At 41.9% G+C, this 22,960-nt stretch overlaps 1 protein-coding gene across 2 annotated transcripts in view; it reads left to right on the top strand.

The window, feature by feature from the left end:
* The window catches only part of TEK (TEK receptor tyrosine kinase), a 98,127-nt gene that overhangs the window by 32,941 nt on the left and 42,226 nt on the right, over positions 1–22,960 (top strand). For both annotated transcript variants that reach the window (XM_046023394.1, XM_046023395.1), the window contains exons 2-4: positions 12,131–12,442; positions 20,736–20,846; positions 21,684–21,836. In XM_046023394.1, coding sequence (XP_045879350.1) covers positions 12,131–12,442; positions 20,736–20,846; positions 21,684–21,836 — 576 coding nt within the window. The remainder of the gene's footprint in view (positions 1–12,130; positions 12,443–20,735; positions 20,847–21,683; positions 21,837–22,960) is intronic.

Genomic DNA, 22,960 nt, shown 5'->3' with positions numbered 1-22,960 from the left:
TAATATTCCATTGTGTGGATGTTGATAACTTCATCTACTGAAGGTCATTTGGTTATATTCAGTTTTGAGTGATTGTAAATAAATAGAGTTGCTATAAACATTCGTTGCAGAAACAAAAATTTCCATTTCTCTCTGGTAAATACCAGGAGTAGCCTTGCTGGGTGATATGACGAATGTAAGTTTGCCTTTATGAAAAAAATGTGGAAGCATTTTCAGTGATTGACGCATTCAAATTTTATGTTACACCCAGCAATGAATGAGAGGTACAGCCGTTGTGCTTTCTTGGTGCACTTAGTATTATCAGCGTTTTTTGATTGATAGTTTTGTTTTTAGCCATTCTGATAGGGATATAGCAATATCTCATTTTTTACAATTTACTTATAATTTATAATTTTAATATCTCATAGTTTTAATGAGCATTTTCCTAATGGCTAATGAAATGGGACATCTTTCTGCATGCTTTTTTGCCATCCATATGTTGTTTTCGGTGAAATGTCTCAAGTCTTTTGCCCATTACAAAAAATGAATTTTTTTTTTACTGTTGAGTTTTGAGAGTTTTTTTTTTTTTTATACCTTCTGGATACAAGTTGTTTTTCAGATATAGACTTGTAAATATCCTCTCCCAGTCTGTAGTTTGTCTCCTTACTTTTAACACTGTCATTTATAGATCAAAATTTTAAATGTTGATAAAATATAATTTGTTCATTTATTTCCATATGGATCACGCTTGTGGTGTCCTAGCTAACAACTCGTGCCTAACCCCAACATCATGAAGATTTTTCTTCCATATCCCCATATTTTAACATTTTATAGGATTCATTTTCAGTTAATTTTTAAGGTTGGAGGTTATTTTCCAGGGCTCAGTTATTTTTTTTTTTTTTTCATTTAGGGCTCAGTTATTTTTGCATATGATGTCCAATTGTTCCGACACTATTTCTTGAAAAGACCTATTGTCACTGAATTGCTGAAAGATACATTTTTTATGTGCAACAGTGTAATATGAGTATAGTTTAATTGTTAATAGGTTTTGAAGCCAGTCTGCTTAAATTTGTACCTCAGTTCTACCACTAATTACCTTCGTGACACTGACCACGTACTTAACCTCCCTTGGCCTTAGTCTCCTTTTTTGTAAAACAAAGAGTTACAGTTCCTACTCCTTAAGATTGCTATGATGATGATTATGTGTAATACACTTGAAGCAGCACTTGACATGTAGTAAGTGATGAATTAGTGTTAGCTTTTATGTAGCTTTATAATTACTGCAGATACTGCAAGCATGTCCTATAAGTGCATTTCCAAGAAAATATAAAATATTGCAACCATTTTTTCTTCAACCTACTAGTTGGCTATTTGTATTTCTTCATCTGTGAATTAACACTGATTTATTTTTGCTAAGATTTTATTAATTTATTTGAGAGAGTGAGTGCACATGAGCAGCGGGGTGGGGCAGAGGGAGAAGGAGGAGCAGATTCCCCACTGAGCAAGGACAGGGTGCAGGACTAGATCCCAGGATCCTGGGATTATGACCTGAGCTGAAGGCAGACGTTCGACCGACTGAACCACCCAGGAACCCAACACTAATTTATTTGTATATTATATGTATTAGCACTGTAAGTTTCACATATAATAGTGTTTTTTTTCCATTAGAGGCTAGAACTTGAAGTTCCACCCCTACCCTCTGGGGAAAGGTGAGGAGCTGGAGGTTGAGTCAGCCAATCGCCAATGACTTAGTCAGGAGTCAAACTGAAGCCTCCATAAAACCCCAAAAGAACTGGACTCAGAGCTTCCAGGTTGGTGAGAACGGAGCTGGGGATTCAGGGACCGTGGTGCTCCTGGAGAGGGCATGGAAGCTCCCAGACCTCCCCCCACACCTTGCCCTCAGTACCTCTTCACTGAGGTTGATTTGGGTCCTTTATCATATCATTAATTAACTGGCAAATCTGTTTCTCCGAGTTCTTTGAGTCCCTCTAGCAAAATAAAAGAAATTACGCTAGCAAACCTCCTAAGAGGAGGTCCTGGGAACCTCTGCTTTATAGCCGGTCAGTCCGAAGTACAGGGAACAGCCGGCACTGGCAGCTGGCATCTGACGTCCGAGGAAGAGGGTTTGGGAACCTCCGATCTGTAGCCCAGTAGAGAAGCACAGACAACAGCCTGGACTTGTGACTGGCGTCCGAAACAGGGTAGAGGGTGGGTAGTGGTCTCCCCTATAAGACAGAGCCCTTACTCCGGGAAATCTGATGCTGTGTCTGAGTACCTAATGTCAGAACTGGGTGGAATTCTCAGACACTTGCTGGTGTCCAAGAATTGCTTGGTGTGGGACATTGGGGAACTCCTCCCCGCACATTGGAATTGAGTCCAGGAACCCAAAGAGAGTTGGCGTCAGTAAACCTATAAAATGGAATATAAATACCTTTCTTCACTATTATTATAAGAATTCAGGGGTACAGTGTTTGTAAAACACCCAGCACAGTACCTCTTAAGTAGTATATGATAAGGAGTGCTAGCTTTGTCCCTACAGGGTATAATCTGAGGCCTGCTGGCAAGGCTACCTTCCTCCTTTGCCTCTCTTCATAGTGACTATTACGATTCTGAACTTTTCCCATTACAGACTCATTTCTTTTGTTAGCTCTTCTAGCAGTTCTCAGTGTGTGGTCACTTTAGGCTATTCTTGATTATTCTCTTTTTTGTGCGAACAAATCAATCAAGTTGGCTTCTTAATCAGGATCTGGAGATCAAGGCATGAGGAGTAAGAGTTGTTTAATTCTGTCTTGGAAGATAAAGATATTAGGTTATAGAAGTAGACACACACACATTTGGGCAGCATAAGGGTGGAGGGGAACTTGGCAGATGATTCAATCGGGAGAAGAGCCCAGAAAGAATTGGTGGCCTGGCACCAAGTGTGGATTCCTCTGACACCCGATGCATTTCCTGGCGCAAATGAACATGGTCCACTTAGAGAGCCGTCTTCTCGCGGGTGAAGTGGACAGGAAAGATTGTAAGGCAGCATTCTAAGACTTGGGGGTATTTGCGAGCTGGGCAAACTTCATTGCTGCGTATTCCCAATCTCTCTGTCCTGTATCCTTTCCAGCCTTTTGGCTGCCTCCCCTCCAGGTCTTTCCTCCTTGCCCCAGCTTCTACCAAGCTCCAGGATTCTCCATGTACCATTCTGCCAGATCCGTAAACATTCCCAATTCCCTCACATTAAAGATCTGTCTGGTTACACTCCTATCCCTGGTGACAGAAAGGGCCCTGGAGAGAAATCAGCAACTGGGGACTGGCTTGACCATTGCCTTTCCTGCGACCACTGATGAGTCTCTTGTCTATAGGCCTCAGTTTACTTTTTAAACATTGTGAGTCTGGCTTCAGGAAGTCTCTCAAGTCCCCTTCAGTTTAAACAAGCTTTGATGGGACGGTACCATGCTACCGCCACCCCCACGATGTGGAACAGAGTTTGTAAGTAAGTGCACACAGGTGCTTTATACTCAGTAAAGTCTCACTGTGTGGATGTTCTGCCTATTCCCTGGAAATAAACAGTTTCATGCCAACTGACTGTTGCTAATTCTAACTAGAACACGTGTTACTCTCAAAAAGAGTAACAAAAAATTTCTTTCTTACAAGAAATCTCTTTCTTACAAAAATTTCTTTACTCTTACAAAAAGAGTGAAAAAAGTTCTTTTCCAAAAAGAAATTGATAGGAAAAGAATGATGCTGAAATTGTAATTAGGCAGACAACATTGTAGTCTTGAGGTAGAATAAATGATGTCACTAAACAATATCTGTAAAGTTAGAATATTTGTTATTTGCTCGATGTATGAATTCTAATTTAAGTCATTATATCTCTGGAGGTACAGTAACCTCAAGAGGTGGGAACTGACTCAGTTTTTCTCTCTGTTATGTTCTCACCACCTAGCACAGTGCCTGGAATGAGCGAATGCCCAATAAATGTTTCAGGAGGAAAAAAAAAAAAAAGAACACATGTTACTTATCCTGGATGGAAAATTTCTGGTGTTCTAAGGTGGGGAGAGGTTGCCATTTCATCCAGGAGACAGACAAGGACCGTATTTGGCTGGGAGGCAGGGATGGGAAACAGGCATGCCCTTTGGGCAAACTGGCTTGGCACAGCTCCTGGTGAGATGTTAGAGATGCACAGCCTAGTCACATCAAGGATGTCCTTCTCTAACTCCAAACTCCCAATTATACAATAAAAATGTTAGCAACTTCCTTTAGTTATTTCTAGTCTTGTACGCTTTGGCATCTTCTCGTTAATTGCCCAATACTTCTTGGAAGGAACCTTGAGGATAACGTTAGTCCTCAGAGACTTACTACGTACATAAAAGGATCATGAAGAACAAAAAGAGATTAAAGTGTTGGAAGCATGCCTGGGAACTGGATTTCTTCAGAGGAGGCAAGAAAGCAGAGAAGATACTAAAAATATTTTAGCACAGGCACATAGAAATGGCTCTAGTAGTTCTTAGAATCCAATGAGAAGAAACTAATGTCAACTTTAGGATAGATTTAAGAAAGAGCATTCTCAAAGTGAGTTTTATCAAACACTTAATCATTCTTAAAACCCTACTTTGTAGTTACCCTTTCAGGGAAACGTATTCTGTCTTCTCATATCCCTTTTGCTTTACCTGAGTAAGTCTAATTCTCCTTCAGACCAAATGTCACTTCCTGAGGGAAATCTACCTGATCCACAAACCATTTCCCCACCCCAGCTAAGTCTGATTAAGTTCACCATTATGCTATCCCATAGTCATCAGAACTTGTCATTCCCTCTCATAGTATTTATCATGGTTCCAGGGTTACATTTATTTATATACCTAGTTTCCTACATCTGTCTTTCACATTTGCCTGGAAACTACATGAGGGTTGAAATCAACTGTCTTATTTATTGTTGTGTCTCCAAGATGGAGTATAGTCACTGGCACGAGGGAGATACTCGGGAAATTTTTTTAGTAGATGGATGGACATATAAATGACTTCATGACAGGTTTTTAACCTACAGATCATTTTCCTTTTCTGGACAGTATATTTAAAAAAAATAACTATTCCACCAAGTATCCTGGGTAGTTTGGGGGTTGTCTTGGCTTGTTCTTCAAGCCAAGGTTGTCTTGTTTTTCTTCAGCTCTTTGCCAACTCCCTCATTCCAGAAATGGTTTGGTTAAGATAGTGTTCATTGACATTTTAAATATTTGGAAGTTTAAGATATCTACTGCTATTACTAAGTTGAGACATCCAAGAACACCTTGGAAAGGTTTTTAATGTGGTCAAGATCAAATTTCCAAGAACTCATTCATACAGTTGTTCTGAAGACATGATACCTTACTCCAGACACATATCGATGAAACTTTACCAATACTACAAATCTAAGGTGTTAAGAAGCACAAATAAATGGCCTCAGTATGCAATAATTTAACCTGCTTAGCCTGCCAGGGCTTTGAAGATGGGAGAGCTAGATTAATCAGAACTTCATCATCTGCAACAGTCTCGAACTTGAATGTGGGAAGAGAGGGACAGCAGGCTAATTGGAATAAGCATGTTGTACTGCATTGAATGTATTCTCATTGATAATCATATTTAACCTTTCAGCTTTTTCATCTGTAAAAAGAAAAGTAGTTAAAAGTGGTGATCTTTGAGGTTTTGTGTATTTTTATTGAAACAATTTTTTTTTCCCAAAATTTTCCCCAAATGGAAGCTTACATGAGTGTAAACGTAAACAGATAAAAGTTGAGTAGCTTGTTGAGAGCATGTATGTGTGATGATTTCACCTCCACCAGTCTCAGAAACTTCTGGAATAACATTTTGGAAAACGAGAAATAACTCCTTGAAATAATACAGTTTGAAAAATGGCTCCATCTTTAATTTCTAAATCAGTTAATTTCTATTATATGGGTGTTCATTTAGGTTCACAATCCTTTCTATAATAATTTTAAAAAATATTTTTATTTAAAATATTTTAATTACAGGAGTGCCTGGGTGGCTCAGTGGGTTAAAGCCTCTGCCTTCGGCTCAGGTCATGATCCCTGGATCCTCTGCTAGGCAGGGAGCCTGCTTCCCTTCCTCTCTCTCTGCCTGCCTCTCTGCCTACTTGTGATCTCTGTCAAATAAATAAAATCTTTAAAAATATATATATATATTTTTTTTAATTATAGCATAGTTAACATACGGTGTTATATTAGTTTCAGGTATACAATATAGTGCTTCAGCAAATCCATATATGACTTGGTGCTGTTCAAGATAAGTGTACTCTTGGGTCACCAGGATGGCTCAGTCCATTAAGCATCTGACCCCGATCTCAGGTCATGATCTCAGTGTTGTGAGATTCAGCCCCATGTTGGGCTCTGCTCTCGGTGAAGAGGCTGCTTCACATTCTCTCTCTCCCTCTGCCCCTTCCCCGGCTCCCGCACACACTCTCTCGAATAAATAAGTAAATCTTTAAAACAACATTAAATGTACTCTTAATCCCTGTTGCCCTATTTCACCCATCCTGCCACCTACCTCCCCTCTGGTAACCATCTGTTTCTTCCCCACAGCAAAGAAACAGTTTTTTGCTTTGTCTCTTTCTCCCCTCTTTATTCATTTATTTCTTAAATTCTACATATGAGTGAAATCATACGGTACTTTTCTTTTTCTGACTGGCTTATTTCACTTAGCCTAATGCTCTGTAGCTCCATCCATGTTGTTGTGAATGGCAAGATTTCATTCTTTTTATGGCTGAGTAATATCTCCTTGTGTATATGTGTGTGTATACACCACATCTTTCCCCGTGCATCATTAGCAGACACCTGTGCTGCTTCCATAATCGGGCTATTGCAAATAATGCTGCTGTACACACGGGGCGCATATGTCCCCTTGATTTAGTGCTTTAGTGTAATACCCAGTAGTGCAATTACTGAATCATTCTCTTTTTAAAATTTTTTGGGGAGACTCCATACTGTTTTCCATAGTGGCTGTACCAGTTTACATTCCCACCAACAGTATGCTAGTGTTCTTTTTTCCACATCCTTACCAACACTTGTTAAAAAACAAGTTTTTGATTTTAGCCATTCTGACAGATGTGAGGTGGTATCTCATTGCGGTTTTGATTTGCATTTCCCTGATGATGAGTGATGTTGAGCATCTTTGCATGTATCTGTTGTCCATCTGGACGTCTTCTTAGGAGAAATGCCTGTTCATGGCTTCTGCCCATTTTAAAATTGGATTATGATTATTATTATTGGTATTGAGTTGTATAAGTTCTTTATATATATTTGGATACTAATCCTTTATTGGGTATGTTATTTGCAAAAATTGTTTCCCATTCACTAGGTAGTCTTTTAGTTTGTTGGTTATGTCCTTTGTTGTACGGAACTTTTTATTTTAATATAGTCCCAGTAGTTTATTTTTGCTTTTGTTTCCCTTGCTTCAGGAGACATATCTAAAAAGATGCTATTATGACTGATATCAAAGAAATTACTGCTTATGCTCTCTTCTTGGATTTTTATGGTTTCAGGTTTCACATTAAGGTCCTTATTTCATTTTTAATTTCTTTCTGTGTACAGTGTAGCAAAGTGGTTCAGTTTCATTCATGAATGTAGCTGTCCAGTTTTTGCAACACTGTTGTTGAAGAGACTGTTGTTTTCCCATTGCATATTCTTACTTCCTCTGTTGAAGGTTAATTGACCATGTAATTGTGGATTTATTTCTGGCCTTTCTATTCTGTTCCATGGATCTATGTGTCTTTTTCTATGACTATTTTCATTTGTTTCAAATTTTTATTTAAATTCTAGTTAGGGGTGCCTGGGTGGCTCAGATGGTTAAGCAAGCGGCTGCCTTGGCTCAGTTCATGATCCCAGGGTCCTGGGATCGAGTCCCGTGTCGGGCTCCCTGCTCAGTGGGGAGTGGGCTTCTCCCTCTGCCTCTCTCTCTCTCTGTCTCTCATGAATAAATAAACAAAATCTTTTTTAAAAGATAAATTCTAGTTAGTTAACATGTAGGGTAATATTGGCTTCAGGAGTAGAATTTAGTGGTTCATCACATATAACACCCAGTGTTCATCACAAGTGTCCTCCTTAATCCCCATCACCCGTCTAGCCCATCCCCCACCCACCTCCCTCCATCAACCCTCACTTTATTCTCTATAGTTAAGAGTCTCTTATGGTTTGCTTCCCTCCTTTTTTTCCCCCTTTCCCTATGTTCATCTGTTTTATTTCTTAAATTCCACATATGAGTGAGATCATATGGTATTTGTCTTCTCTGAGAGATTTATTTCACTTAGCATAATACACTGTAACTCCACCCACATCAATGACTATTTTTAAAGAAAAATATTTCTTTGTCTTAGTTAATGAGTCATTCACAGCAATATTAAATATAAGAAAATCTAAGGGCAAAAACAATTTATAAACATTTCGAGTGTACCACAATGCAGTTTAATAAGCAAATGTTACTGTGAAAGATTAGATGATGTGTTATATAGAAGACAAATGACAGAGCGAGCGAAGTGACATTTTAGGATATTGGGCTTCAACTGTGATGGACAATCATTTGTTAACTTGGCAGATGCCATGTCATGATGGAAAGCATTTCTTTGTAAATAAGACACATATTAGGCAAATATAAAAAAGTGTCTGCAAGGTCTTTGCTAAGGAAAAATCATATCAATCCCCAAAGCATGAAAGATGCCTGAAACTCAACATGCATCTTACGTGCTCATATAGCAAACTTAGCCTTGATGCCAGATGTGTCAAGAACTAAGCACTGGGTTTGACTAGAGCCTTTCAGACTGTGCCTGAGGTGAAAGAGCTCCATGCGGGTCCCCAGTGGGACTTGGAGAAGACAGAGTTATAATGCTGGAAAAGGCGTTAGGCACAGGAGATGATACCTGTGTGAGCCCCGTCTTCTGGCAATTTTTCTGAGGCCTATGTCCCCAGTAGCAGATTTCTCTGTGGCACCAGATGTGTACCTACAGTGACATCTTTCACAGTGTCAGTGGCTGAACTCTTTCAAGAAGCCACAGGCACAGCTGTACCCATGGCATTAGGGCCCCGGCTCCTTTATTCTCTTTGAGAGGCCAAGTGTGGTTACTCTTCTTCTCCCCATTCTCAAAGGGTTTTTTTCTTTTTAAACCCATGTTCTTTCTCCCAGCATTATGGAATGGTATCACATTTCCTACTCGTCTAAAGAAGAGACAAAGGAAAAATGCATTACTTGGATGCAATCCAAAGAGATTGGGATAGAGGGACAAATGATGAGAGACACATATATTCCTCTGGCTCTTGATTCCCTTCCAAATACAACTTTTTAAGGGATGAGCAATAGCATTTACTTTTTACATTTGATTTTTGTGTGTAGGTATTATTCAAATGGTTCTAAAAACCAGCATACATATGCATATGGTGAAAAACCTTCCTCCTATCATGTCCCTCAGCTACCCCACTCTCCCCTAGTGGGTCCCTCTTGTTCTCAGTTTCACGTCTCACCTTCCAGAATTGCTTTAGGCATATGCGGACAAGTACAAATGCATATTCTTGTTTCAGGAAAACGAAGTAGATGATTTTTAAGATCCATCCCAGGAATCTGGTAGGGATTTCTTCTCATCTCCATATCTCACATACAAAATCCTTCTGACACCTCACTGTAAATGGCATGACCAAGGACAGACAACTCACTGGTGGGAGAGGGCTTCCTGTAAGTGGCATGCTGAGTAAGGGGAGGGAAGCCTAGTCCAGTCTGGACCCGCAGAAGTTCATGATTTCCCTTTCTGTCACTGAAAGTAAAGGGAGAGAACTGGGAGCAAAAAAAGGAAAAAGAAACCGGATCCATACCCAGAAACCATGTAGAGATGAAGTGTGGCTGTCTTTTCAAATCAGCTGCATTTTCTATTATTTCCTAACATCCTTCAAAAACCAGAGCCAGCGCAAGTTCAGTGAGTTCAGAGTCAACCCCTTAGTTTTGGCAAGTCACTCACCTGGTCCTAGAAATGAGGCTGGATTGAACGGGAGCTGAAAGAATTACGGTGTTTCCTTCCTCTGATGACTCTCTCTGGGAACATGCCTGGAATGAGTGAGTGCGGGAGATGAGCTGGTGTTCACTCCAAGGCGCAGCTGGACCTACGTGTGGAGGGGAGCTGGGCTCCAGTGTTATTTTTGGAGACCCTAATTCCACTGCTAGTTTTCCTCACTCATCCTCTCTTACAGCACTTTTTTTTTTTTTTTTTTTTTTTTAAATCACAATCCCTGTCTCTTCTCTGGAGATTGTGAAGTTACCGTTGAGGCTTGGAGCAAGATAGATGCTTCTTTAGGGTCAGATTTGGAAACCCATTCAAGAAAAATTTTCTCCCTCAGTCCCAAATATTGAGTTAACATTACAAGAAAAAAAAAATATAGCTCTCAGTCCCACTTACATTAAGATCTGATTTGGACATTCTTCTGAATTAATCAGACAAAAATGTAACTCCTAATAGTGTCCTTCTCAAAATATCACTGCGTCTATCCAACACTGGCAATTGTCATTAAAATTCTAAGAGGACTTCATGGCAGGCATAATGTCTGACATAAGCAGAGACTCAAAAAAGATCTGGTAGATGAATACCAGTCAGCCCTTGATACTCAGCAATTGATTACCTTCCTGTGGCATTTTATAAAAATTATAACATTTGCTTTTTCTTTCTTTAAATTTAGTACTTCTCAAAACAGCCTTTTAAATTTGGGCAAGGATGTCAATTTAGACTCAGAGGAACACTTTCACTCATTATTCTAGATATACTCATTATTTATACTCATTATTTAACCATACTATACTCATTATTTAACTCATTATTCTAGAAGTCAGAGTTGTAAACTTGAACCAGGCAGGTTCAAGGTAAACTTGAACCAGGAATAAAATTGGTCCACCCATCCATCCACCCAACCACCCACTCATTCAACAAATATTTGTTAATTCCTACATGCAGGGACAAGGCAGGGTACTGCTATATACGTCAGGGTGAACAAAACGGCTTCTACCCTTCACGGAACTTGTCATCCATCATGCTTGACCTCGCTAGCCCCCAGTTCATTGCATGTAGACTTGGGGATCAGCCATCACCTGAGCCAGTGAATACCCTTCCCTGGTTTTCCACACTTGAGAGGAGCAGAGATTTCATTAGTTCATCTTAGAAACTTTGGAAATCAGAAGATAAGAGAAGGGAGGGAGAGAACGTGAAAAGAAGGCATTTTCTTTTCTAAAATGTGCTTCATCATTTATGGAAAAACTTTTAAAGGCCAGATAGGATTTCATTTTCACATGTGGGGACGGTTGAGGTTTGGGCCTAGGTGTTCAGGAAACAGAATTAAGAGAACTGAAATAATGGTCATTGTAAACCCCATAAGACAGAGTGCTTAGTAAGTTTGATACTTTATCTCATTTAATCTTTACAGGAATCCTGCAAAATGGGTCTTGTTAGCCTCATTTTTTAAAAATAACTTTATTTTTTTAAAAGATTTTATTTATTTATTTGAAAGAAAGCGGGAGCAAGAGAGAGCAGGGAGAGGGAGAAGCAGACTCTGCTGCTGAGCAGGGACCCAGACAGGGGGCACGATCCCAGGACACTGGGATCCTGACCTGAGGCAAAGGCAGATGGTTAACCCACTGAGCCACCCAGGTGCCCTTGTTAGCCTCATTTTAGAGATGAGGCAAATGAGGCTCAGAAGGAAACGCGGACCTCACTCAGTCCTTCTCTATGGAATTCTTTGATAACGATGAGAGTACCACATTCTCCTTCATTTTTAATAATTATAATTACTTTCACTAATAATTAGTGACAATAATGCTATTGTTGTGAATTTAACTCAACAAGCATTTGCTGAACACCTAACTAATGTCACAGACACTGGAGTGGGTAGAGCTATAATGCACAGCTCTGTTTGGGGGGATGGAGAATAACTGAGAGTCCACGGCAGCCGCGGTGTGCAGTGGGGCAGGAGGGGCTCGCAGTATCTAGGTGATGCCATGGGAAAGAGTTTCGGATCTTGTCCTATGGAACAGTAGCATTTTAGAAAGATGTCTCACCAACTATTTTCAGCCAGGACTCTGTAAGCCCCCATTTATCCCATGGAGCCACATTAATAACCTTTCTCATGGATGACACAACTTCTTTCTTTTTCAGGAGCAGTGGACAGTGCCATGGACCTGATCCTGATCAATTCCCTACCTCTGGTGTCTGATGCCGAAACCTCTCTCACCTGCATCGCCTCTGGCTGGCGCCCCCATGAGCCCATCACTATAGGAAGGGACTTTGAAGCCTTAATGAACCAGCACCAGGATCCACTGGAAGTTACTCAAGATGTGACCAGAGAATGGGCTAAAAAAGTCGTTTGGAAGAGAGAGAAGGCTAGTAAAATCAATGGCGCCTACTTCTGCGAAGGGCGCGTTCGAGGAGAAGCAATAAGGATCCGGACCATGAAGATGCGGCAGCAAGGTAACATGCCCATTAGTCGGGGGCTATGGGGTCCGCTGAGGCTCACACAGAGCTCGTCTGCTGCTTGTCTCTAGTACGCACATAGCATTCGGGAGCAAAGACACTGGCCAGTCCGCCTCACTCATGTTGGACCCCTTCGCCAGATACTGTGCCTGGTTCCTGAGATGAAATGAACTGTAATACATACTGTGCTAAGGTTTCCGTGGCCCTTGGAGATAGGAACATGTTACGTGTATGGAGTAGGGAAATCACAGAGATGAAGACAGCTGTGCATGCCAAGATAGTAGCTGTTTTGAGCTTTCTCGTTGAGTTTTCATTTGTTTCTTTGTTTTGCTTGCCCCTGAGTATTCTTAACAGAAGTCACTGTTTTCAGGGGACAATGTGGTAGAAATAAGAAACTTAAAAGGGGAGCATCTGTCAATAACTTAACTGGTTCCTTAGTCTGTCGGTTATCTGTGGCCTGGTCCTGCTGTGTCCCACACAACCACGAACCGCAGTGGCATGGTTCATAAGTCAGCTGGGTGGGTTAGGTGGTTCTGCCGTTCCGGACCCGGATTTCTCACACGTGGATGTTGGCCAACGGTAGGTGTATTATGCCGGCCTTGGCTGCACCAGCCTGGCTCTGTTCCATGAGTCCATTTTCCTTTCGCAGGTTAAGCTAGGTGCACTCTCACGGAGAAGGCAGAAGTGCAAGAGAACAAGAGGAAACACACAAGGCTTCTTGAAACCTAGCCTCAGTGCTGTGCGCTCTCACTTCTGTCTCATTTCGTTGCCCATGAAAGTCAAATGGCTGAGCCTAAGCTCACAATGGCTGGGCCTCCCACAATTAAATGGCAAAGATGATGGAGACAAGGAAGGTTGAAGGACTGGGCCCTTCCAGCCGTTGCTATTCTTGGAAAGAGACCACGGTTTTGTTTTGGCACTTGAGTGGCCACACTTAGCTCACAGAACCCTGGAATTTTGAAGGGAGATGTTGAGGGGTTTCTGCAAAGGGACACATTATTCTTAGCTACCGCCTCACAAGGCAGTGATGGGATGGAACCTTTGTCCCCAAATACAAGTGGCTCTAAGCTAAGTCTTTAGGCCCGTCCACCAAACTGATGACAGCTGGAGAAGGCGGCTGTGCATACTCTTTAATGGTTCTGTTTTGCCCGAAGGCTCCCAGGCCTGGACAGGTGGGTAGACTCCTGGTATCTTGATGCTGCTTGCTGGGAGGAAGGCACAGAATTCCAGCAGAGATGACCTCTCCTTGTTCTGACTGGAATGATCTGGCCACTCATGTGTCAGCCCTTTTTTCTGAGCTGGTCATACCTCTAGAGGAATCCTTTCCAGATTGATGTCATCATATCCACAGGGACCGTGGTCTGAGGAGGTATCATTTTAGGAGATAATGACATTGTGAACTCTTCAGGGTTTGATTTTTCGTTGCTAGACTGATCCACATAAATAACACAGCTCTGCATGTGTCTCTGATGGGCCTTTTTTTAGCTAGGAGTCTGCATTTTTTTTTTTTTTTTAGACCTATTGTCTCTCGAAGTTGAATGAGCTTCTAGACCACCCGTGGATCTTGGTAAAATGCAGACTCTGATCAGTAGGTCCCTGAGGAGAGTCCCGAGATGGTGCATTTTCCACAAGGTCCCAGGTAGTAAGGTTCCTCTGGGCTGTGATAATTAAAAGATTTGAAGGCAGCAAGCTCATTTTAAAGTCAAAAGTGATAAAATCACCATTCATTACAAATAAAGGAAAAGGTTTTCTTAGCAAAACTGTACCGGTCACCTTTAAATGACACTAGGGTGAGTGGGAAAGTGCACAACAGACGTTCCCAGGAATGCAGCTCTCCGGTGAGGAAAGAGAGTTTGAACAAAGGGATGTGAGGTGTGCCAAAGCTATCAGAGCTGAAGAGTCAGCCCTGTTATGTTCCACACATGTCAGTAGGGATTTGACTTGTGTCAAGAGTTAGGCCTTTCTGCTGACGTTTCCACATTCAGAATGAAGATAATCCGAGACGTGGGCCCCAGTGCCTTCGTAGGAATGAAATGCGGGGTGCCACTGTGCCCTTTTCAGGCTGGCATGGGTCTGTCCTTGACAGTGTGGAAGTAAGAACCTGCAGAGTTTATTAAACCAGAATTTTGGGAGTCAAAGACCAACCGTAATGACCGCTCCAAACTGTAGGTCTAGGCCAGCGCAGGGAAAGGAGAGCTTAAATTCAGCTAAATGAAGTGAAGGCAGGCTTGTTAGAGAGAAAGCATGGAGAGAAGATGGCTTTTAGACGCCTTTTCTCATGAGTTTTAATTCTTTGCCCACCACTTACCAGCTCTGGGGCCCTGGACAATTTCTTTAACATCATCATCTTTTTCATCATCTGTGAAATGAGTATCATGATACCTTCAAAAGAGTCTGATGTTTTAAATAAAATGGTGTATACGAAAAGCCAGTGCCCATGAGTGCCTTTACATGAAGAGCGCATGGATACAGTAGACATTTTGCTAAAAGCTGGGGTGAAATGAGACCTTGCAGAGTGAGTTACAGAATAACAATAGTGGTTTGTAAATGGTGGGAATGCGATTTTTTAAAAAGATTTTATTGCTTTATTTGAGAAAGAGAGAGAAAGCATGAGAGGGGAGAAGCTCAGAGAGAGAAGCAGACTCCCTGCTGAGCAGGGAGCCCGATGCAGGACTCAATCCCAGGACTCCAGGATCATGACCTGAGCCGAAGGCAGTCACTTAACCAAATGAGCCACCCTGGCATCTGGGAATGGGATTAGCTGACCAGTGACCTGACTGCTGAGCCCGTGTGGGTGACTGTTACCATACGCTTGGCACATCCCTCCCACTTGCTGTAAACCCACCTCCTCTATTCTGAGCATGTGTTTTACAAAGTAGAGCCAGTCCATCGGAAAGCCTGCTGGGCAACCCAGGGCACAATGTAGAGACATGGGCTTGAGCCTCTGCAACTGAATCATAGGATGCAGGGAAAACTCCTTCACTGAAATCATTTTTCTCACTTGAAAAAAAATAATGGAGGTAGAGATTTTACCCCAGACATCTGAGAATCAAAGGAGATGGCCAATCTATCTGGCTCCTAGTAAGTCTTCAATAATCATCACAATGCCATGGAATAAGCAATAATTTAGTAAGACTATTTTTCTACTCAGTTGTGGAAAAATGTAATACCATCCATTAACGTAATTGTGGAAATGTATACAAAATAGGAAAAGAGGTAGCGCTTTCTCTCCTGCATTTTAATAACAACATCTCGGGCTGTTGAACTGATTCTGTTTCTTTTGCTGACCATCCAGTAGCTGAAATACGGTGGAAGGAAAGTGTTATCCTTTACGGTGAATCAGGAAAACCTGCACAGCTCTGTCTTTGTGACACTATTAATTCCCTAGCAAAACACCAGGGGATCTCAGAGGTGCCTATGCAGGGACATAGCAGGATAGGATAAACAGCAATGTAGTCCAGCTTGCTGCTGACTCGTGCATCTGGGGAGGAAGTGGAAAATCCATTTGAGATGGGCCAAAATACGCTTATGTTGGCTCTCACACGCCAAACAGTCAAACCGTTTTTATCAATGGCATCATGCAAAAAAATCAAAAGCAGTTTGTTCAAACCTCAGTGGTGATTTCAATTGGGGGTAGGGAGGTATAAATGAAGTTTGAGACATTTTCACATCCAAACGGCTGTCTCAGTGTTCCATCAGGAGGAAGCATAGGTTATTTCCTTCCTATTTTCATCTGAGAAATCGCTTTACTTTAAGAACATCAAACCTTGCAAATATGATTTGTGACGTTGATAGAGAGGAACTGTTTCTATCTAAACAACACAAACGAATGTGTTAGAAGCAGAAAGAAAATAGGAAAACTTGAGATCTGATTCATTCATATATTCTTTCGTTTCCCAAGTACTCTTAGGCCTCTTTTTGTGTCACACATGGGAACTGAAGTGACGGTAACATTTCCTGAATACTTCTGTGCCTGACATCCCCCTAGCAACCTTATAGACATTACTGCATAGTTTAGTCTTTACCGAATGTATCTCTGACGAGGACTGTTAGGACCTGTGTTAATAGATGAGGCTTAGATCAGTTGCAACTTAGATGCAGTCACACACCTGGTTTTCATTGTCGGATCTGGAAAGGTTCACTCGGGCTGATCCCAGAAGCCAGGCCCTAACCAACACCCCGTGCTGCCTTTCAAAACAGATGTAAACTTGCTTCTTGGAGTGTTCGGGCTAGCAGGGGTGCTGCGCTCTGCTGGGGCTGGCATGGGGACGTGTAGGGCCTCGGAGAGCAGCCTTGGGGCACTCACCCTGGATCCCAGGGGATGTGTAAAGTTCCTGGAGAAAGGGACTTCTACGTGGGTTCCGAGGATGAGTAGGACTTGGTGAGACATAGGGGGAAGGAAGGAGCCAAGGAGAGGGAGGAAGTTCATGACTTGGGTGTGAGTGATCCGTGGTCCTTTTGTAGATCTGAGTACAGTTCAGAATGGCTGCCGTTGAGAGCTGAGGCCATGGACTTGGAGTGAGATGGGTCTGGAGAGCTAGCGTTGTTGAGCAAGTGGGGGCGTCTTGAGTTTGTGTCTCAGTTTTCACACGGATTCACTGTCAGGAAGCCTGGGGTAAGGGACTAAGTCACCCTTAACGCCATCTCCCACATGGGTAGACAAATGGATATACCATCTTTATAGCACACTTGTGAGACTGTACAAAAAAGTAATGGGCATAAAACTATGTTATTACCCTTAGTCTCTATCATTAAAGGAGATACCCAAAATTGAACTCAATTATTTTACATCAGTGAGAAATATCTTTGTTTATAAGTGTTACTATGACCTCTCCTCTTCATCAGCCCTTTAGGAATAGGGAATCACGTTCTTAGTTAAGTTCTGTCCATTAAGTAGTCCATTCAAATGACCTTGAACAAGTCATCTTCACATTCAGGCCCTAGCAATCTCATTGATAAACAAGGTACTAGGACTTTAAAGCCTTGTGAGTACTAACATTATAAGCCTCTGAAAAGCTTCCAGAGCCAAGGAATCTAGTTCAAATCCTGACTCTCCCATGAGTTTGCTGCATGATTTTGAACAAGTTACCTTACCTCTCTGTACCTTAATTTCCTCATTTGTAAAATTAGGATAATTGTAGTACCTATCTGATAGAGATATTGTGAAAATCATATCTGTATAAAGTGTTAAGAAAAAGTTGTGCCTGATCGTAGGCACTATTGAAAGGTGCTTATTATTTTCATGGTCCAGTCAAGTCACATGACATTAATCTGTGCATACAGTAGACCAGTGGGGCTCCTGTGTCAGCAAAGTTCAGGGTGAATGCTGTAGATCTCTGTATTAGCACTCAGCAGAGAAGAGTCAGTTTAGAGCCATTAATGCAGGAGTGGGCAGGATGGATGGGGTGGACTCTGCTGTTACCATGTTTCTACCTAAGGAAACAGGGAGCTTATGGGACACCTGGGTGGCTCAGTGGTTAAGCATCTGCCTTTGGCTCAGGTCACAATCCCAGAGTCTTGGGATCGAACCCCACATAGGGCTCCCTGCTCTGTGGGAAGCCTGCTTCTCCCCCTGTCTCTTGCTTCCCCTGGTTGGGCTTTATCTCTCCCTGACAAATAAATAAATAAAATCTTAAGAAAAAAAAAAAAAGAGAACAGGGAGCTTAAAAGGCACAAAGTCTAAAATAAGAAAGAGCCACAGAGTAGGGGGGAAAAGAGACGCCCCATTGGAGTGGAGCCTCGTGGGGAATGGCAGTTCCTTTTCAGGATATGACGCTGAGTGAGAAGTTCCATGGTCAGCTCCACGGTCAGACCTTCACACAAAGGGGCAGAAAATCGAAACAAACTGCAGAGAAAGGAACAACAGTATAAAATGGTCACAAAAGGTTCTCACTGGTTCTCCTGCTACAGAGAGTGGGAGCCGCATGTGTCGGGACTGCTTGAGGAAGCCCCTTGTCACTGCAAGCAGGAGCCCCATGTCCCCATGCCAGTCGTGCGTGCCTTCCCTGCATGCTTGATCCGTCTCAGCTCCTGTGAGAAAGCTGCACTGTTGTCCGTATTGCACATGTCCGCACAGCCGCGCTGTCGTTTGTTTATATTTGGGAAGGATGCTGATCGCTTCTAAGTCCCCTGGGGCTTGGAATCCATCATTTCATATTCCCAACAACCTTTCAAAGTGAATACTTGTACTTCTAAATTAGAGATGAGGAAGCTGAGATGTTTAGAGGTTAAGTAACTCCTTCAAGGAGGTCCGGTAAGTGGCGGAGCCACTTTGACAGCCCAGGACTGTCTTCTTCCAGGGCTCCCACTGCCCTTGAATCTGTCCCATCCCTCCTCTCGGTGCGCCCCATGTCACCGAATGCATTGATGGGGGTGTCCTGGGAGGGCACCATGCCTGGGTGTGCAGACAAGAACAGGCAGATGAACCGAAGACTGAGTCCTGCTGAGTGCAGTTCAAGGCATCGTCTGCACCCAGGGTAGCCCTCTAAGCCCATGGTGTGCACATACCTAATCAGCCTCTCTCAAGGCACCAGTTCGAGAGCCACAGAGGAGCCAGGAAGGAAGGCTGATTCACCCCGCTGTCTGCAGAAGGCCTGCTTGCTTCTGGGCTGAAATGCCTTAGGGATCCAAATATCAGGGCATTAGGGTGCTTTGCTACTGATGACTAATTTAGGTCATCTGGTCAGAGAATTTGTTCCATGGGATATTGATTCTATGTTATTTATGGAGATGTGCTTTGTGGCTTAATAAGGGAGGCAATGATCTTAGAACTGGGTACAGGGATCTGTGAACAGCCAACAGATCTTTAATTGTGTTACTCGGTAATTTTTGGTCTGTTTGATGGATCAGTTTTGGGACGCTTCCACAATGTTTGTGGTTTGTCAGTTTCTTCCTTTAATTCTGTCAGTTTCTGTTTTGTGGGTTTTGAACCTGTTGTTAGATGCATATATAAGTTCATGATTACTAGATCTTCCATTTTTTATATCATCATGTAAAGACCATCTTTATCCTTAAAATTTTGTTTTGGCTTTAGAGTAAATTATTTTTTTCTGACATAATTATTGCAGTACCAGCTTCTTTGAATTATTGAGTCTGGCATACATTTTTCTCTCCCTCAGTCTTATGTGTTACTATGTTTAATGTGTAGGTCATGAAAAAGAGCATGTGTGTGTGTGCGTGTGTGTATAAAATGTATTTTTAAAAAATTCATTCTAGGATTCTCTTCTCTGACTTTGGACATATATTTGGCAGACTCTATCTTTTCTGTATGCTGTGATTTTTACTTGGGCTTTTTTTCTCCCCTTTTATGTCCCTTCTGGCCTCCATATTTAGGTTAGTTACATATTCTGATTCTCTTCTTTAAGTAGTGATCCTTAAATTTTAAAAATTGGCTTAACTTATATGTCAATTATACCTCAATAAGGCTGAAATTTTTAAAAATTGACTTACCTCAATAAAGCCTAAAATTAATCCCCCCTTATTCTTACAATTGTGGCTCTCTATAGATTATAGCATAAATTAAGGGAATTCAGAAACTGTTGTGGCTGGAAGAATGCTAGAAGATTTTACCCACATACCTTGTCCAACAAACCAAAGGACTCAGGCATTTATATACATACATACATACATACATACATACATACATATATACATACACACACACACACACACAATTAAGGGGAACAAGGGAAGATACTGGATCTCATCTTTGCCTTACTGTCCAATATTCCAATATTTACACCATTAGTAATAAGTCCAGCATTGTGCTGATTCCATTTGAGAAATTCCTACAACATTCCAAAGCAATTAGAATTAGTTGGATTGACACAACCCAGAAGGACCTTGACCCAAAAGGGAAGAGCCATTTGGCAAATATCTAACTATTTCTATTCTTTTCCACTTTGAGAAAACTTGGTAGGGATTGGAGAACGATGTTTGATCCATTGTTACTATAGTTTATAGCTAATGTCAGGTCTTAGTTTGATATCGGATACTAATCAACATAAAGTCCTTATCTCCTCAACTAGTTGTATGAAAACAATGTGTTTATGTATAGTGTGTGTATATATGTATTTATATTTTTATGAGAGAATGAGTATTCCTTTCATCACATTTTTCAAAACCTTAACGGGGTTTAAAATCCGTTAGCTGCCATTGTTTTTCCTATCCTACAAATCAGCTGACTTCTGGCAAGTGCCATCCCCCATCTGTTGAAGTTCCAAGTTCATTTGCTCCTGAGGAAAATGTGTGACCTCGTTTTCTTATTTGTTTTCCTTCTTTCTTTCAAAAGCTTCCTTCCTACCAGCTACTTTAACCATGACTGTGGACAGGGGAGATAATGTGAACATATCTTTCAAAAAGGTGTTGATTAAAGAAGAAGATGCAGTGATTTATAAAAATGGTGAGTATGTGTTTCATTTCCTGCCAGCACCATGGTGTGAGACATTAGATACCATGAAACGTATCGGGTCATTATCCTGGTGCAGTCTTGGGGGCAGATGTTGCAAGCAAAGCTGTTATGATGCAAGACAGTTGAATCTTATTAAAGAAGCTCTATGAGGCACTGTGATTGGTTGTTTAATTAAGTAGAGATTCATATACATGAATGTACATACATTCTATATTAATGAGTGTATAACATGAAATTGTGAATGTACAATAGACCCCCCTTATGATGTGATAAGTGAGGTCCCAAATTCAGCCATGTTGCTTGATTGAAAGGTTAAGGAAATTACCAGATTGAGCCTGGGAAGCCAACTGGAAGTAGGTCTGGGAGTCCAACTGTGTCTTACAAATCTGTCCAGTTGCAGCTGTGATTTGGCACCCCGTGGTGGCAGTTGCCTGATCCAGCTGGAATATTGATGGGGACTATGCTGAGTTCTGTGGGTAGAGAGAACTTCCAGATTGCAGCAGCGATTCTAGGTTATCTCCTGGTTAGCTGATTAGTTGGCGGTGTCTTTGCCTGTTCATCTCTTCCTGCAGAAGATAAGCACTTCAGCCTTATCTCTATCTTCATACCTTTGGTGGTAGATCACATAGATTAACCTATCTGCTCTATCACTGTAACTTTCTCAGTTTGGGGGAGAGCATTGCATGGCTCAACCTTTTCGTTCTTCTATATCCAATATGCTAGAGCACGTTTTCTGTGTCCAGTCAGAGCTGATGAAGTGGAAGGGCCAGATGGGGAAACGGAGTGTCTGCAAATGACTCACTGTTCTCCACTCTTCTCCCTCACCAGGTTCCTTCATCCACTCAGTGCCCCGGCATGAAGTACCTGATATTTTAGAAGTGCATCTGCCTCACGCTCAGCCCCAAGACGCTGGAGTGTACTCAGCCAGGTACATAGGAGGAAACCTCTTCACCTCAGCCTTCACCAGGCTGATAGTCCGGAGTAAGTGACTGAGAGGCCACAATCTGTGATGATTTGGTCATTAGGATTTTTAGTGGCAAATAACAGAAACTGACTCTGACTACCTGAGCAAAAACCAGGGATTGGTTGGAAGTTTACTAAGGACTCTAGAAAACTGGTGGAATAGTTGGCAAACAAGTTTTCAGAAAAAATAGGCCCCAGGGAAGATCTGGGGCTCAGTGTGGGTGGGGGCAGATGGACTTTCTCTCAAGGAGGCTGCACTTACTCTAACTGTGCTTCAGCAATGTTTTTCTATTTACTAAATTTGAATCCCCAGGATAAAGAATCGGATTGGCCTAATATATGTCAAATGTCTACTGGCTTACACCAATGAGCTATAGTCAAGTGTGGGGGCAACATACCACAGCGCAGACTCTAGGACCTCACACTTAAATAGCAACTTCATTCCCCTAAGAAGGGGCATCACAGTGAGCTGGGCAGTCTCCCTGAAATGTATCTAATACACGGGGATGAGTTGGGCCTTCTGGATTGGTCTAATAGCTAGTTAAATATTAAGTCTCCTGTGAGGCTCTTGGGTAGCTCAGTGAGTTAAGCATCCAACTCTTGATCTCAGCTCGGGTCACGATCTCAGGGTCATCAGATCAAGCCCCTCATCGGGCTTTGTGCTCAGCACGGAGTCTGCTTAAGGTTCTTCCACCTTCCTCTCTCTCTGCTCCTCCCCCATGCCCTCATGCTCTCTCTCAAATAAATAAATAAATAAATAAATAAATAACATCTTTTTAAAAAAAACACATTAAGTCTCTTGTAAATCCTACACTGTCCAGACTATTTAACTCTCAAATGGAATTTCTATTCTCATGTTTGAAAATGTGCATGAGTTAGAACGAGTAAACACTCTGCCCCCCTTTACAACTATCAAGGTAGAGAGTAACTGTCAACCAGTAGTTTTCTTTTTTTTAAGATTTTATTTATTTGACAGAGAGGGATCACAAGTAGGCAGAGAGGCAGGCAGAGAGAGAGAGATGGGGAAGCAGGCTCCCTGCTGCACAGAGAGCCCGATGTATGGCTCAGTCCCAGGACCCTGAGATCATGACCTGAGCTGAAGGCAGAGGTTTAACCCACTGTGCCACCCAGGTGCCCCTCAA

This window comes from Meles meles, chromosome 11 (assembly GCF_922984935.1).
Source record: "Meles meles chromosome 11, mMelMel3.1 paternal haplotype, whole genome shotgun sequence".
NCBI lineage: Eukaryota > Metazoa > Chordata > Mammalia > Carnivora > Mustelidae > Meles > Meles meles.
This window is presented reverse-complemented; position numbering and strand designations above follow the sequence as displayed.